Source organism: Ahaetulla prasina, chromosome 1 (assembly GCF_028640845.1).
Source record: "Ahaetulla prasina isolate Xishuangbanna chromosome 1, ASM2864084v1, whole genome shotgun sequence".
Classification (NCBI taxonomy): Eukaryota; Metazoa; Chordata; class Lepidosauria; order Squamata; family Colubridae; genus Ahaetulla; species Ahaetulla prasina.
In genome coordinates, this window is record NC_080539.1 from 308,139,123 (window position 1) to 308,154,143 (window position 15,021).

The window sequence follows — 15,021 nt, forward strand, 5'->3', positions numbered from 1 at the left end:
GTCTTCGGAGAAGGGCGGGATATAAATGTAAATTTAAAAAAAAAATTGAGAGGCTGAAAGATAAATATTACAGTTGCATTTTGCAATTACTATTCTATTCCAGATTAAAGGGTTGACCAGCTGGTGGCAATCTAGAGTCCTCCAAATTTTTAAAATTACAATCCACAAACCCTTGCCTTTGGCCATTCTAGCAGGGGCTGATGGGAATTGGAACCCAAACCATAGTCTTTTCTTATCCTAGATTTATATTTACACCACAATCACCACTCACCAATTGATCAGTTAGTATTCATATTTCAGAGGAAAAACAGACTATACACAACTCAGTGGAACAACAAAATCAAGTTAACAATATATTTTTGAACTTGCGTATTTTTTTTTAATTTGCATTTATATCCCGCCCTTCTCCAAAGACTCAGGGCGGCTTACACTATGTTAGCAATAGTCTTCATTCTATTTGTATATTTATATATAAAGTCAACTTATTGCCCCCAACAATCTGGGTCCTCATTTTACCTACCTTATAAAGGATGGAAGGCTGAGTCAACCTTCGGCCTGGTGGGCCTAGAACCTGCAGTAATTTCAGGCAGCTGCTGTTAATAACAGACTGCATTAGCAGCCTGAGCTACAGAGGCCCGTATTACATTCTGTTAATGAATCAGTGTATTTCTTAGCAGTGCTAAATAACAAAATAAGAATCCTTAGAAAAAGGAAAGAGATTATGACTCACTTCACTGTGCTGATAGGTTTGGGATCAAAATTTCCCTCGGCATCCACTGACGTCTGCTTTTCTAGAAATGAGGTAATTCGAGTGTCTAAGTAATCTGGTGGCAAAGCCCCAGCTATTGCACTTAAACAAGGCAAGGCCATTCGGAAGAGCTCTGGATCATACTTCTGCAGGAGAGATAGGAACTGGTTGGAAAGTCCAATAAAAAAACATGCAAAGTGTTAGTTAAGGTTAAAAAAAAAAAAGCCCTGTAGAAGCAGCATTAGTAGATGCTGATAGTAAATGGAGAAGCACGTTTTAGAAAAAGAAAGAAAAATAAGAATGTGTGTGTATGTCTCTCTCTGTGTTACAATAGGTTGAATTGAACAAAACCTGTTCTGATACAATCTACTGTAGGTGAGTGAAACATGACTGTGTTAACTTTTTCCTATCAATCTAAGGTACTTTTCTGACCACATGTGTAAGTTACATGTGGTAAGAAGTGGGAAAATATTGTTTTTCCACTTCTCATGAAAGGCCAAAATAAGGATAGTAGAAAATTGTATGTTTGCATAGGAGAAGCATCCGATTTAACAATGCCCAGCATGTATCTGACATACGGTAGTAGAGGAAAAGTGCTATTATCTAATTTCTTATTAATCACTATGTTCTCATAGATTGTGAATGTGATATAAACAGGAAAAAAATTTCTAGGTATATTTGTGCTTATATTGGTGTAGATGTATTCAAGCAATGCCTTTTAATTTGAAGTTTTATGTTTACCTTATGAGAGAGGGAATCAAATATTCCCCAGAAAAGTTTTTCAGTCAAATGTAATTCTTCTTCAGCTGCTGTTCCATAATTGCCCCATCCTGAAGACAAGCAATAATATTTCCAGCATTGCTCATAGTGATTTGTTAAAAGCTGTAAACAGCATAAAAATACATTTAAAAATATATTAAAACAAACTGAAAATCAATACAGTATGTATTGCTATGATATAATGCAAATTATGACCTTTTATTCTTTATGTAACAAATCTAGTATTAACTTATACAAATAATGTACTTTTTACCAAATATACATTGAAAAACATTTGGAATATTGCCTTTCAATGCACTTTCTAAAACATAAAGAAGGGTAATACTTGGATTTATATTACACTATGGATATCAACACTTTCTGGATAATAATGTAACCCAACTGTTGCTATCAGTAAAAAAAAATAGATTTTATTGGCAAATCAGATATTTTCTTGTCCCTTATATGCATCTAACATTTAATTCACAGAGAGAAGGAAAGCAATGGAACTTTTGTTGTGAAGAAATGAATTAAACTTTTTCAATTGTTCATACATTCAAAATTTGTCTCAATTAAATGGGTCACATCTTGCAAAATATATTTTTGCTCTTGCAGATAATACATATGCGCATCTCAGACACCCAAACTTTAATCAACATCATCCCTATTGCAGCTATCTATCTTATGGTCCACGCTCTATGGTTCAGAAGAATCTCTTTAATCTTTTTCATTCAGAGGGCTCTGAACATGCTACATGTCAAAACCTTCAGTGAATGGAAGAGCTTTCAAATAATGCAAAGCTTCATTGTAGATAGCAAAATATATGGACTGTGAAAGGGAAAAACTGAATAAATTACATTGCAATGCTGTTGAAGTCAGTTGAACTGTGCCTATATCTGACAAAATGACTCTTTAATATTTGGTTTCCTCTACAGAAATCAGTCAAAATTGGTCATATACAGCCATGTGATCCAGATTCAACAAAACCAACTACATAATAAAATTCAAAGTGATAACATTTATATTAAAATAAACCTTTCATAACCACATGTGCAGCCATTTCCATAATTCCTATTACGAAAAATCAAGCAAGCAATTAGCCTCCAAAAGACTGCTGAACTGTTAATAGCCTCCTGGTTGATAGTAACGTGACAAAGTCCAGACCTCCAGAGTCAGATTATTTCATAATAATAGGATAGCCACTGATCTTTTCTAGGTCCCAACTCAAATAATTTTAGGGTGTGATTAGGGACTGTAGGACATTTTACCGTGGATTAAATACACAGAAGGGGAGAATGGGAAAGGGAAGGGAAGGAGATGGTTTGAAAGTAAGCGGAAGCCAAGTTGTATAGGTTTAAAACCAGCACTTTGAACTCTATCTGGAACTCTACCAAAAAACAATGGAGGACTCACAAAACTAGTGTCACATGCCTGAACTGACTCTCAGCTGTTAGACAGTGACCTTTTGCACCGATTGCAGCTTCCAAGTAGTTGTCAAATTTAGCCCCATATAAAGTACAGTACAGTAATTTGAAGTGATCAAGACTTGCGTTACTATTGTCAAGGTATCCTGTTTCAAAAACGGATGCAAGGGAAGCACCAGCCAAAGCTGGGCAAAGGTTTTGGCCACAGCCTTCACCTGCTGGATAAGCAATAGCTGTGAAACCCAAGAGACCTCCCAGTTACAGATTTGCTACTTCAGAGAGTGTGTGATCCCTTAACAGAGTTAAAGAAAGAAAAGATCTTATGACAGATGATTTCTAATTCCTTACTTTGGTTTTACTGAGAGCTGCATTGTTTACAGTTTATAGTTGCTTTCCTAACTAATATAAGGGCTGATGAGGCAGAAAGTAATGACTCTTAGCCCAGACCAAAGCATTATATAAGAGCAGCAGTGCAGTGGTTAGTATGCAATACTGCAGGCTAATTCTGTCGACTGCCAACTGTTCAGCAGTTCGATTCTTACCAGCTCAAGGTTGACTCAGCCTTCCATCCTTCCAAGGTCAGTAAAATGAGAAGCCAGATTATTGGGGGCAATAGGGACTTTAAGCTGCTTAGAGAGTGTTGTAAAGCACTGTGAAGCAGTATATAAGTCTAAATGCTATTGCTATTGCTAACTAGATTCCTGGAGCTCAAGACTGAGAAAAGAATGACCAAAAGCCTACTAACTCAAGAATGTGGGATGAAAATATTTAGAATTAAAACCTTGGAATATTTCTGTAAGTAAGGGGAAAAAGAGAGGGGTGGGGGGAGAGAGACTGATTGTTATGTTCTGAAATAGAGCTTCTGCATGTTGATTTCTTTGTCTAAATAAAAAGAATTTTTCTATTAGTATTGAACTTGTGATGATTCTGATGTGCTCCACTTTCTGAATATGATATTTAATTTGTGGAGAAAAGAAATTAACAAACATTCCTGGACAGAAAGTGAATTGAACTGGAATGGATGGGCAGAGCTGATTTTACTTCAGGAGATAGGGACGAGCAGGATAAAGGCACTCACGGTACTGAAATATTTAATGCCATAACAGAAATAGAAATACTGACCTTTAATGACATTTTACAGTATTCATTAAGTAAAGGTACATCAAAAACTAATCGCCGTAGAAGTTGTTGTAGCATCGAAGGCCGTAAGTGGCTATAATTAAAAAAGAAGTTCACTATAATTTCAATTTTTTAATGAATATGCAAGGCATTTACAGGATCAGCTGAAATGCAGGATATACTTGATAAAAAAAAGGCTGTCTAAAAGATTCATTTCAACAAAAAGGCAGAATTGATAGAAAACTTTATTAGACCATATATAATGCAAATGCTTCTTTTTAGATCTTTACAGTATTATTAAGCAAGCAAAAAGTGATGACTGATCTCATATACCAGTGATTTCACCATATCCTTAGCCCATATTTCCTGTGGCCCCAAAAGCTGAAAATTTTCTTGAAAGAAAAACGTGGCTCCTAATTACAAAAAAGGATACTAATCATTTATATTCTACAATCACTACGATAATTGAGTATTTCTAGGCTAGAATATTGTTCAATAATGATATTACAGCAAAGTGTGAAATATCAGGAATTTAGATCTGAAATCCCATTTATTTTTCAAAATCATTGTTTTTTATTAAAATATGCTCAATTACGGCTCAGTTAATTGATATTGCTCTTAAATCAAACACATAGAAAGAATGGATGTGTAAATTGGATAAAAACTTTTGCTTTTTTTCCACCCCCAAAGTGCACTTTCTGCATTTAATAGATTTTTTTAAGGTGACAGAATATACTACTTTATTTGGGGATGAACATGTGTTATTTAAAGCTAACTTGGTTCATACTCTGTCATGAAGATAGGCAAAGTGAATTAAATCTGCCTTGTTCCCTTATATTGGCAGTCCTTGACTTACGACCACAATTGAATCCAAAATTTCTGTTGTTAAGTGAGACATTTGTTAAGTGAATTTTTCCCCATTTTATAACCTTGCTTGCCTCAGTTGTTAAGTGAATCATTGCACTGGTTAAGTTAGTAACCTGGTTTTTAAGTGAACCTGTCTTCCCCATTGACTTTGCTTGTCAGGAGGAAAGGGGATCATATGATCTTGGGACACATCAACGGTCATAAATATGAACCAGTTGCCAAGCATCTGAATTTTGATCAGATGACCCTACGGATGTTGCAACAGTCGTAAGTGTGAAAAACGGTCATAAGTCACTTTTTTCAGTGCTGTTGTAACTTTGAATGGTCACTAAATGAACTGGTGTAAGTCAAGGACCACCTGTTATATAGCCTTCTCTTGTACTCGCTTTGCTGGCACAAATTCTGTTCTAAGTTTCTGGGTAGGTAACTCGTTTTCGCTCTCAATGAATGTCACATCAATTATATTAGAGATATTATTTCCACAAGAAATAGAAGAAGACTGTATGTAAATACTTACTGGCAGATAGCAAGCAAGCATTCTTCAATTGTGTCTCTTTGTGCTTTTGTCAGAGAGCGCCCTTTGGACAGACGATATATTGTATGAAGAGTGGAATCAATCAGCGAGATGTAATGCTCAGATCCCAAAAAGAGAGAAGCACACCGTGTGAGTAATGGAAACACAGCTGTGCAAATATATCTATTTAGAGCAAGAGCTGTCTCGGTGGTACTTAGAGAAATCTGCATAAAAGATACACATTAATATAGTTACTACCTGATTAATATATATTCTATTTTATTATTGAATACTCTGAGCATAATTTTTCTCAGAGGACCGCACAATAGCTTAAGACCTTCAGGCCAGATATGTGAATGCATGTTGATGAAAGCTCTTGCCTCTCTTATTTTTATAGTCTGGAAAAAGCACAGATGTCAATGAACTTCCAGAATATACTATAGAGCGAAAGGGTTGTGTGGTGACCCAGGTTCCTGGACCCGGACTCCTGGACTCGGATGATTCAGAAAGTGAGGGAGAAGACCTGGCAAGCCCTGCTTCTCTTGGGCCCTCTCCCTCCCTGGCACCCACTCAAAGGGAGGAGGAGGGGTTGGCAAGGCCTGATTCTCTCGAGCCTTTTTCTGATTTGGCAACGCCCCAAGAACAGTTTTGGAGTGATGCAAGACTGCGCAGACGTGACCGGCACGCGCAGCAGAGGAAGCGTTGGGATAAAGCCAAGGAATGATGGTCATGCAGTGACATCTGCAGAGACTATAAATAGGAGGCGGGACTTCCTGGTTTTTTGTCTTGGACAAAGCAATGAATTTGCGCGGGCAAACTGTATCAATGGAGGGAAGAATATATTCGTGAGTAATTCTGGCCTTATCTATAATTTCCTCGTTATCTCCAGAAACTTGGCAGGCCCGGGGGTAGACGTGGCCAGGACATTTATCTATGTAAATAAATTAGAAAAGGAGACCTTTGACTGACTCTTTGTTGGGAGTATTGGGGGAGGGAAACAGAACAGGTTGTTAGCTTGATATAGGAGACAGCATCATCAAAGCTAAAGTGTGTACTTTTTACCAGTCTTTCATTTCCTCCTGAAAAAAGATGTTCTTACAACCTGAAATGTTTTATCTATCCATAACACTGTCAAGAATATTGGAAAGCTGCTTCTTTAACATTTTCTTTTTTTAGATTGTTTTTCTATTTGCTTTTTTCATTACGATTCTTTTTTACTCTCTGTATTTTCCCTTGTGGTTTTTACTTTTATATGTATTACAACACGCAGATACTCAATCTACAAGTAATGCATCCATAGAGCAGTCTACTGTAGCTTAAAACAAAAAAACAACAACACTCAATTTCTTCCTTCATTCTTTTCTTTCATCCTGAAGTTAATCTTTACTGTATTTAGTGAGTCAATTCTTTCTTTCTTTCTTTCTTTCTTTCTTTCTTTCTTTCTTTCTTTCTTTCTTTCTTTCTTTCTTTCTTTCTTTCTTTCTTTCTTTCTTTCTAGCTGGCTATTATCTATCTATCTATCATCTGTATGATATGTCCTTCCAATTATGTCTGATTCTGAGCATCATGTAGACATACCAGCAGTAAGAAGATTAAAATATAACAGTATAAATGTAATACCATAGTAAAATTATAACATAATTGGTTATATCCTGCAGGTTATAAACATCCACTATGTTCCTGGATTAGGGACTGGGAAGTTAGTCTGGGCCCATAAGATGGTGGAGTTTTTAAAATAATTTTGCATTGTGTATTACCTACAGCAGCCATTTAAATGTGCATATTATGGATTGAGAGTTGATATACTGTTGTTTACTTTTGTTGATTTATTTTATTTATTTTATTCATATGTTGCCCATCTCACTGATCAGATGACTGGGCAGCTTACAAGGAGTAAAAGATAAATGTAAAAACAATTAAAATTAAGAAGAGTTATATAAAAATCTGAAACCAAGGAGACAGACAGTACAGGGATAAGATATTCTTTTTACCCTCTCAATCACCTCCAGCAGAGTATGTCCCCTTCAGGGTTCCAAACCAACCAGCAATACCAGATTTTAATGCCCTTCCAGAAGGCCAAAAGGACGGGAACAATTCTCACCTCTGGTGGCTGAACGTTCCCTAGAATGGGGGCCACAGCAGGAAAGGTTCTTCTGCTTGATACTGCCAGCCAGAATTCCTTAACCAATGGGGTCTGCAGGAGGCCTCTTCTGCTGGAGCAAGTGGGATGGGCTAGTTCTACTGGGGCAAGATAACTCTTCAGATACCCTAGATCTCCCTTAGGGCCAGCTAAGGGGGTAAAGTCAACTGCCCAAGCCAGGTTTTTAGTTGTTTTCATGTGCTCTCAAACCCTCCCAGAGGCACTATATGAGAAATTAAAATTAAAATGAAACTTTGGAAAAAGTGCAGAGAAGAGCAACTAAGACGATTAAAGCCCTGAAGACTAAAACCTATGAAGAACGATTGCAGGATTTGGGTTTGGCTAGTCTAGAGGAAAAAAAGGACCAAGGGGGGGACATGATAGCAGCATTCCAGTATTTGAGAGGCTGCCACAAACTTATTTTCCAAAGCACCAGAGGGCAGGACAAGAAACAATGGATAGAAAATAATCAAGGAGAGAAGCAACCTGGAATTGAGAAGAAGCTTCCTAACAGTGAGGACAATTAACCAGGTTTGCTGTCAGAAGCTGTGGTGCTTCATCACCGGACGTTTTTAAGAAGAAACTGGACAGTCGCTTATCTGAAATGGTATAGTGTCTCTTGCTTGAGCAGGGGGTTGGACTAGTCCCTATTCTGATTGAATTTAATCAAATCAGTAAATGAACGCTAATACCAACCATTTCAGAAAAGACTAATATGAATAAATATTACACTAACCACAGTGGACTTTTCTAGCATGATTATGCAGGAGAAAAAACATTAGAAAGGTCCCAGGGTAGATTCAAGTACAATGAGTTTTGAAGCCTGATAATTTCAATGTATTTTTTTTTTTAGCTAGGGCTACAATTTTTGTAGTTACAGATTTTATGGCTGTTATGGGGCTTTTAATTTATTCTTATACCACTAATCATTTATTACAACTAATATGTATGACAAAAGACAGGCAGATGGGTAGATATGCAGCCTACCAGTTGTCTATCATCACTTATATATTTACCTTGGCCTGAGTCAGATCTTTAATGATGCTGTTCTCAGTGGTAGAGTTTGATTTTTATGTTAACTATCTTCTTTATCATTGTTTATTAATGCTTTGTTTCATTAATGCTTTGGTAAGCCTTGAGTAGTTTATAATAAAAGGCAGTTCACAGTTTATTTAAATTTATAAACTGCTGATAATGTTCATGCAAACTCTTAATATTACATTGCAGAAAATAAATTATAGCGCTTAGCTAAATTCCAATACTACCACGAAGCAAATCTCCTTAATACAGTTAGAGAATAATAGCAAACAGTACTCAGCTGTATCCAATGAAGCACATGCCCTTAAATCTGGTAAAAATCCAACTTCCAGAAGGTGCAGGAGGAAGGTTTGGTCCTTTATACCATAGACACGATCTAGAAAAAGCACCATGGGTGCTTTGTGGTCAGGACAGAAAGTTGCAGACATATTTGGCTCAGTGACTGTTCCATCTGACCAAAAAAAAAAAAAGAGCCATTATCTCAGTACAAATATTGCTCTACGTTTATTCAATTTAGCTGTATACAGCTTCTGTCCGCAAACAAGTGAAAATGTAATGCTGGGCTGATATTCACTTATTTAAGGCTGTCATTATTTCAACATTCACTTACCTTGAGTTTAGAGCAGGGGTGTAAAACTCAAGGCCTGCGGGCCGAATCCAGCCCACAGAGTGCTTAGATCTGGCCTGTGGGGCCCGCCTGGACACAGCAAAGGACTGGCCTGCAGTGCCTCTGCCTGTGAAAAAGGAGCTTGGGAGGGTCCAAGCTCCATTTTCTCTGATAAAGGGCTGTCACAGCTGCGGGGGGCCATGCACGAAGAATGAAGAGGGAAGGAAAAAGAAGGGAAGGAAGGAAGGAAGGAAGGAAGGAAGGAAGGAAGAAGATTATAATAAGAGGGGGGGGTCTCAAGGAAGTCCTGCCTTAGCACTTGGCCACCATGGGTGCCCCTGACACAAGTGGCATCGAACTGGCCATGCCCACCATGGTCACGCTCACCCCCAGACCTCTGAGGTCAAACACAACCCTGAGGCGGACCTCAATGAAATTGAGTTTGGCACCCCGGTTTAGCGAAACCAGAAAGACCAAAGTACAGTAGTCTAAATTCAAATTCACAGATCCACTTCATGGTCCTATTGTAAAATCTTTGAAATCTAAATTATATGAAAATAACCTAAACTTAAATATATACAGAGAAATAAGTTGGGGCTTCTGAAGTCTTAAAGTGTTAATAAATGGTTAATAAAAAGCAGTTTTTGTTTGTCAGTAGACAAGCACTATCTTATACCAAGAATGAGGAAACAGAACAGATGACCAAACAATAGTTTGAATTGGCTTTAGGACATAAATCTAACAAAATGTTGCACTCTTGAGTTATCCAGTTCAGGAGTCAAATATGTTATTCTATACTTTTATCATCTTGGTTTAATTGTATGCTTTTTTGCCTGTTTGCAACCCCCCCCCCTTTACAGGCCCTAATATTTTTTATATATTTGGCAGACCTTACAATTTCCTCTATTCTTCTGATATCTTATGTCTGCATGATGTGTTATTTTCAACTACATAAATAATAGCTCTTCCACCTTGAAAACCTGTTATTATTTTATGATATAAAAAGCAGCAATCTCTTTTTTGTTGTTTATGATCGTGTTTGAAAAACAGGAAGACAAATCAAGGATTTTTCAGATGGTGGTCTGTTTGTTCCTATGGACACTGTCAACATTCTGCATCACCTAGAGCACCTGTCTGAGGGAGATGGGCAGTTAAGAAAGAAAGAAAGAAAGAAAGAAAGAAAGAAAGAAAGAAAGAAAGAAAGAAAGAAAGAAAGAAAGAAAGAAAGAAAGAAAGAAAGCCAGATCCCAAAACACAAAACAGATATTCAGGATTAAAGTAAACTGTGGTGTACTATAGGTATTGGTTCAATAAATTCATCAAAGTACAGTTTTACTTCATTGCATTATCAATAATGCAATAAATTCACCAAAGTACAATTTTACTTCATTGCATTATGGCCTCTATATGTTCTATGGAATTTATTTATTTTATATCTTTACAATTCCAAGAAGTGTGGGTAGAAATCATGATGGGAATAAGTTAGAATAAACTTCTAAAATGCATTCCAGCCAGAAGTACTAGAGCCTCGGTGACACAGTAGTTAGACTGCCCATTTTTCCCTCCCCAGCCCCCAGGAGCACTCTGCAGGCCTCCCAAACCCTCTGCGGACCCCGCTTTTGTGAAAAACAGGCCTATTTTTAACAAAAATGGGATAAGCGGGGCAGGGCTTCGTGAGGTCAAAAATGGCTATATTCAGTGTATAAGATGCACCAACATTTCCACCCTCTTTGGGGGCGGGGAGTGCGTCTTATACTCTGAAAAATATGGTATATCAATTGTTCAGACAGTTGCTTCCCTAGGACACCAAAATGCCTCTCCAAACCTGCTGTTCCAAGTGTCAAGATATCACATTATATTGTAGACTTGGCATAGTCCCTTCAAGAACTTCAATATACAGAATATACAATATATACTACACACACACACACACACACACACACACACAATATACATTCTATTGGGATTATTATTAAAGTGCAACACTCCTATGAATGATTCCCACACTTCTATAAAATGTACTCTGTCATCTACCATCATTTACACTGAGCTGACATTTTAAAATTAATAACCTCTGTCCCCCCCCCCCAAAAAAAGATCTCTACAGAACTGATAGCTGAAAATGAAGACATTAAGAGGCAAAGTTGCTAGGATGAATAAGGGGCAATATAAATTAATTAAATGAATAAATAAATAAATAAATAAATAAATAGTCTAGAATGTTCCAAATATAGTTCTACATAGACCATGGCTTGGGATATAGGGCAATTACATAATCAAGGAGTAATTTATGCAGTGGTGAAATCCGCCGGTCGCCACAGGTTCGCTGCTTGCGCATGCCCAGTGCACACCAGATGCGTGCTGTGCGCTCACTTGCACAATGCATACCAGATGCTCGCTGCACATGTGTAAAGTGCACACAAGATGCACGCTGCGTGTGCATGTGCATTCCATGCCAAACTTTTGGATTTCCTGCCTTTTTTTTTACTTTTTAAAGCATTTTTAACATTTTCCGGAGAATTGGTAGTAAAAAAATGCTTTAAAAAGTAAAAAAAAAAAAAAACTTCCGAAGATCAGCTGAGCGATGCGTGCTCATCGGAACTTTTTTTTTTTTACTTTTTAAAACATTTTTTACTACCAGTTCAGGCGAACCGGCCCGAACTGGTAGCATTTCATCCTTGAGTTTATGTAAAAGAAATGTTAGCTGTATTATATAATTTATATAGCAAGCTGGTTAAATATAATTTAAATTCATTTTGTAATGTTTCAGATTCTTATTCATTTCAAATTATTGGCATCCCAGAGGTACTTTTTTCAAGATGCAACTGGACTTTCTGATTTTTCTTTGAAGACATTTAGCTTCTCATCTAAGAAGCTTCTTCAGCTCTGACTGGATAATGGGGAATGGAAGGAATGGATGAAGGGGAAATAGAAGAATCCTTCCATTCTCCACCATCCAATCAGAGCTGAATGAGAAGCTTGGATGAGAAGCAAAATGTCTTCAAAGAAAAACCAGAAAGTCTAGTTGCCTATTGAAAAAAGCACCTTTGGGACAACCATGACCTGGATGACTTAGAATCTCCATAAGCAAAATTATTGGCATATAATTATAATATGATAAAATTAATACAACTGCAAGAGAAACTGAAAATACTTTACAAATCTAGGCATAAGCTTTTAAAGGAGAGTATCTGAACAAGATCAAACAAAGCAATCTGCCGCTTTGATTTTCCATCCCAACTCGAGAGTTAGAATGATTTTCGTAGTTACCTTTGTTTATTGTTGGTAGTTTTAATGGAATACTTATAATCCCAACTAAATCTTCTGTTGGCACAAGGGAACGCAAAATTGACCGTATTCTAATAGCTTCACCTTTCCCAGTTTGGATAAGCTGTAAAAGAATGTTATATTATTTTTCTTATCTTCACAAAAACATTTTCTTATTTTTTTCAAGAACACTAAGGGATAAAAATATTTCTTTTATTTACCCTAAAAGCAACTGAGTTTTTTTTCCCTCCAGTGATTAAATTTTTTTAGATTTACTGAGAATATGGCAGCTGAGGCAGATTTTTCTACCTTAAATCCATTTTAGGAAGATCCACTTAAATTTAAGTTCATTTTTCTTTTTTGTATCAATAAAGTAGAACATGTCTTCATTCTCACTCTGATTTTCACTGAATTAAGATCCCTTTCTTAAATATAGGGGCTTATTTTAATAGTGATATTGAAAGAATATTTCTATGGCTTAAAATTACTCCTATATACTGATATATGCAACAAAGAGCAATAGGAACAATTGAAAATTTTGCTGGGGGCGGCAGTTGACTGCAGTAAAACGAGATAGGAAAAGACATAGTTGTGGCCTTCCAGAGTTACTTTATTATAATTCAGAGTATTTCCCACTATCAGCCTTGCTACTTGGGGTTAGTAAGAATTACGTTCATCAACATATGAACTATGCCATGTTCCCTATTCTTTATTGAGTACATATATGTACTAAATGAAGATGCCATATACTAAACAAACAAACAAACAAACACACTAAATGAAGAAGGAAAGAGTGTGGAGTAACATTAACTCCTGGAGAAAAGCTGCCTAACAAATAAGTAAATATATAAAAGCTCCATGTGCATCAAGTCCCCTTATCTAACAGATCTTTGCTAGAATTGCTTCCATTCATCCCTAAACCTAGCCACTTTGTTTTTTATTCAGTAAATGAAGATAGGTTAGTGGTCACATCAACAAGATTTAAATGTTTCTGTTCTGATGAAGAAATCCAGAACTTCTCCCATGTATTACATCCATTACATTACCAGTCAGGCCAGAATGGTGCATTTTCTTAAAATGCATTTGAGTTATTTTCCTTATACCTTATTCCTTCTAATTCCTAATTCTTTCCATTACTGCATCTTACCGATTTACAGATCTCAATTTGATAGAATTCATTTCTTCTTCTACCAAAATTATAAATTTATATTTATGGAGTATGAATGATCCACCACTGAAGGTAGGCGTGAACTGAAATAATTCATGGATTGATGATTTAGAAAATTCATGTGTTAGATTTCCTGTTCCTACAGATATAACAAGGCTACTTACATGGAGTTCTGGTGCACAGCGGCCAAGCAAATCTATAAGAGCTGAATAGAAAGACATTATTGCATTGCCCATGTGGACAATTTCTTCCTCTTCCTCATCTTCTTCTAGACTAGTGAAAAGAAATCATGTAGCCACAAATAAATACTGAGGTTATTTAGAAAATTCAAAAGTAGTTATGTTTTTAAGCAATTTGTTTTCTTTAATGTAAGCAGTTCAACTTATTTGCTACCTTATATTGTATACTTTTCATGGGTTTTTGTAATGTTAACTAAACAGCAAATTGTTACAAATACAAAATGTTAAACTAAAATTGATTCCGTTTCTTTAGAGCTTTCATAAAGTAAATAGAATATATGAAATTTCTGCTATGCTTCCCTATAGTAGTTCATATACTGGTAAATTCTTAGGAGGAATTATTTTAGTAGTCTGGTATAGATATATTTTTTCTAAAAGTAATTAAACCTTACATACAGTACATATATGTGTACTGAATGCTTAATAGCCTTTAAAAGGAAGAGGGAGGGAAAAAAAGAAGGAAATTATTGTGGAAAGGACTGATATACATTCAATGCTATGTTTTAATTTCTCTCTTTCCATTATAGGTTTATTCCTTTACTCTCCCAGCTGCTTTTTCCAGCTAATTTACGTAATTATAATATATTTTTCAGATATTATAACAGTATCTGGTGAAGATCATTTGTGTGGAGAAGTAGCAGGTGTACGAGAAGAGAATGTACTCTAATTGGTTTTCATACTAATATATCCTTTCTCTAAGCAACTTTTCTTAAAAAACACAGCTGCCTGCTTTTAGAGTTTTGCTAAACTAGTTTAATCATGTTTAGATAGATTATAAAGAAAATCTTTTTCAATAATAGAAAAAAGGAAAATGTCAGCTTTCTCCCTCTCTAATTAACCAAAATGAGAGAGACCGTAGCAGAAACAGAGTGCTTTAAATCCTATTAACCCTTATAGATATTTCATTGCAGTACTTGTCTCATATAGGAGATAAAGAAAATTCTACATAAAATATCTGTTGAACTGTAGTTGGACATCGTTATCAGTGCAGAAATTCAAACATTATTTCCGTCATATTTTTAATTATTCTCACATAGCAGGCAACTAATTAAAGTACTGTAATGATAAGAAAAAGGTTCTTACCCATTGCAAAGATATAAAAATGACTGCGGCAAAAAGAAAGCAAAGATA

The 15,021-nt window shown here is 36.1% G+C and overlaps 1 protein-coding gene across 1 annotated transcript in view; it reads right to left on the reverse strand.

Moving 5' to 3' along the window:
* RYR3 (ryanodine receptor 3) overlaps positions 1-15,021 on the reverse strand; it is a 343,388-nt gene that overhangs the window by 135,542 nt on the left and 192,825 nt on the right. Inside the window, exons 45-51 of the mRNA XM_058162131.1 lie at positions 13,816-13,924; positions 12,487-12,607; positions 8,891-9,060; positions 5,435-5,655; positions 4,054-4,144; positions 1,490-1,630; positions 731-894 (exon numbers count right to left, since the gene is read on the reverse strand). Coding sequence (XP_058018114.1) covers positions 731-894; positions 1,490-1,630; positions 4,054-4,144; positions 5,435-5,655; positions 8,891-9,060; positions 12,487-12,607; positions 13,816-13,924 — 1,017 coding nt within the window. The remainder of the gene's footprint in view (positions 1-730; positions 895-1,489; positions 1,631-4,053; positions 4,145-5,434; positions 5,656-8,890; positions 9,061-12,486; positions 12,608-13,815; positions 13,925-15,021) is intronic.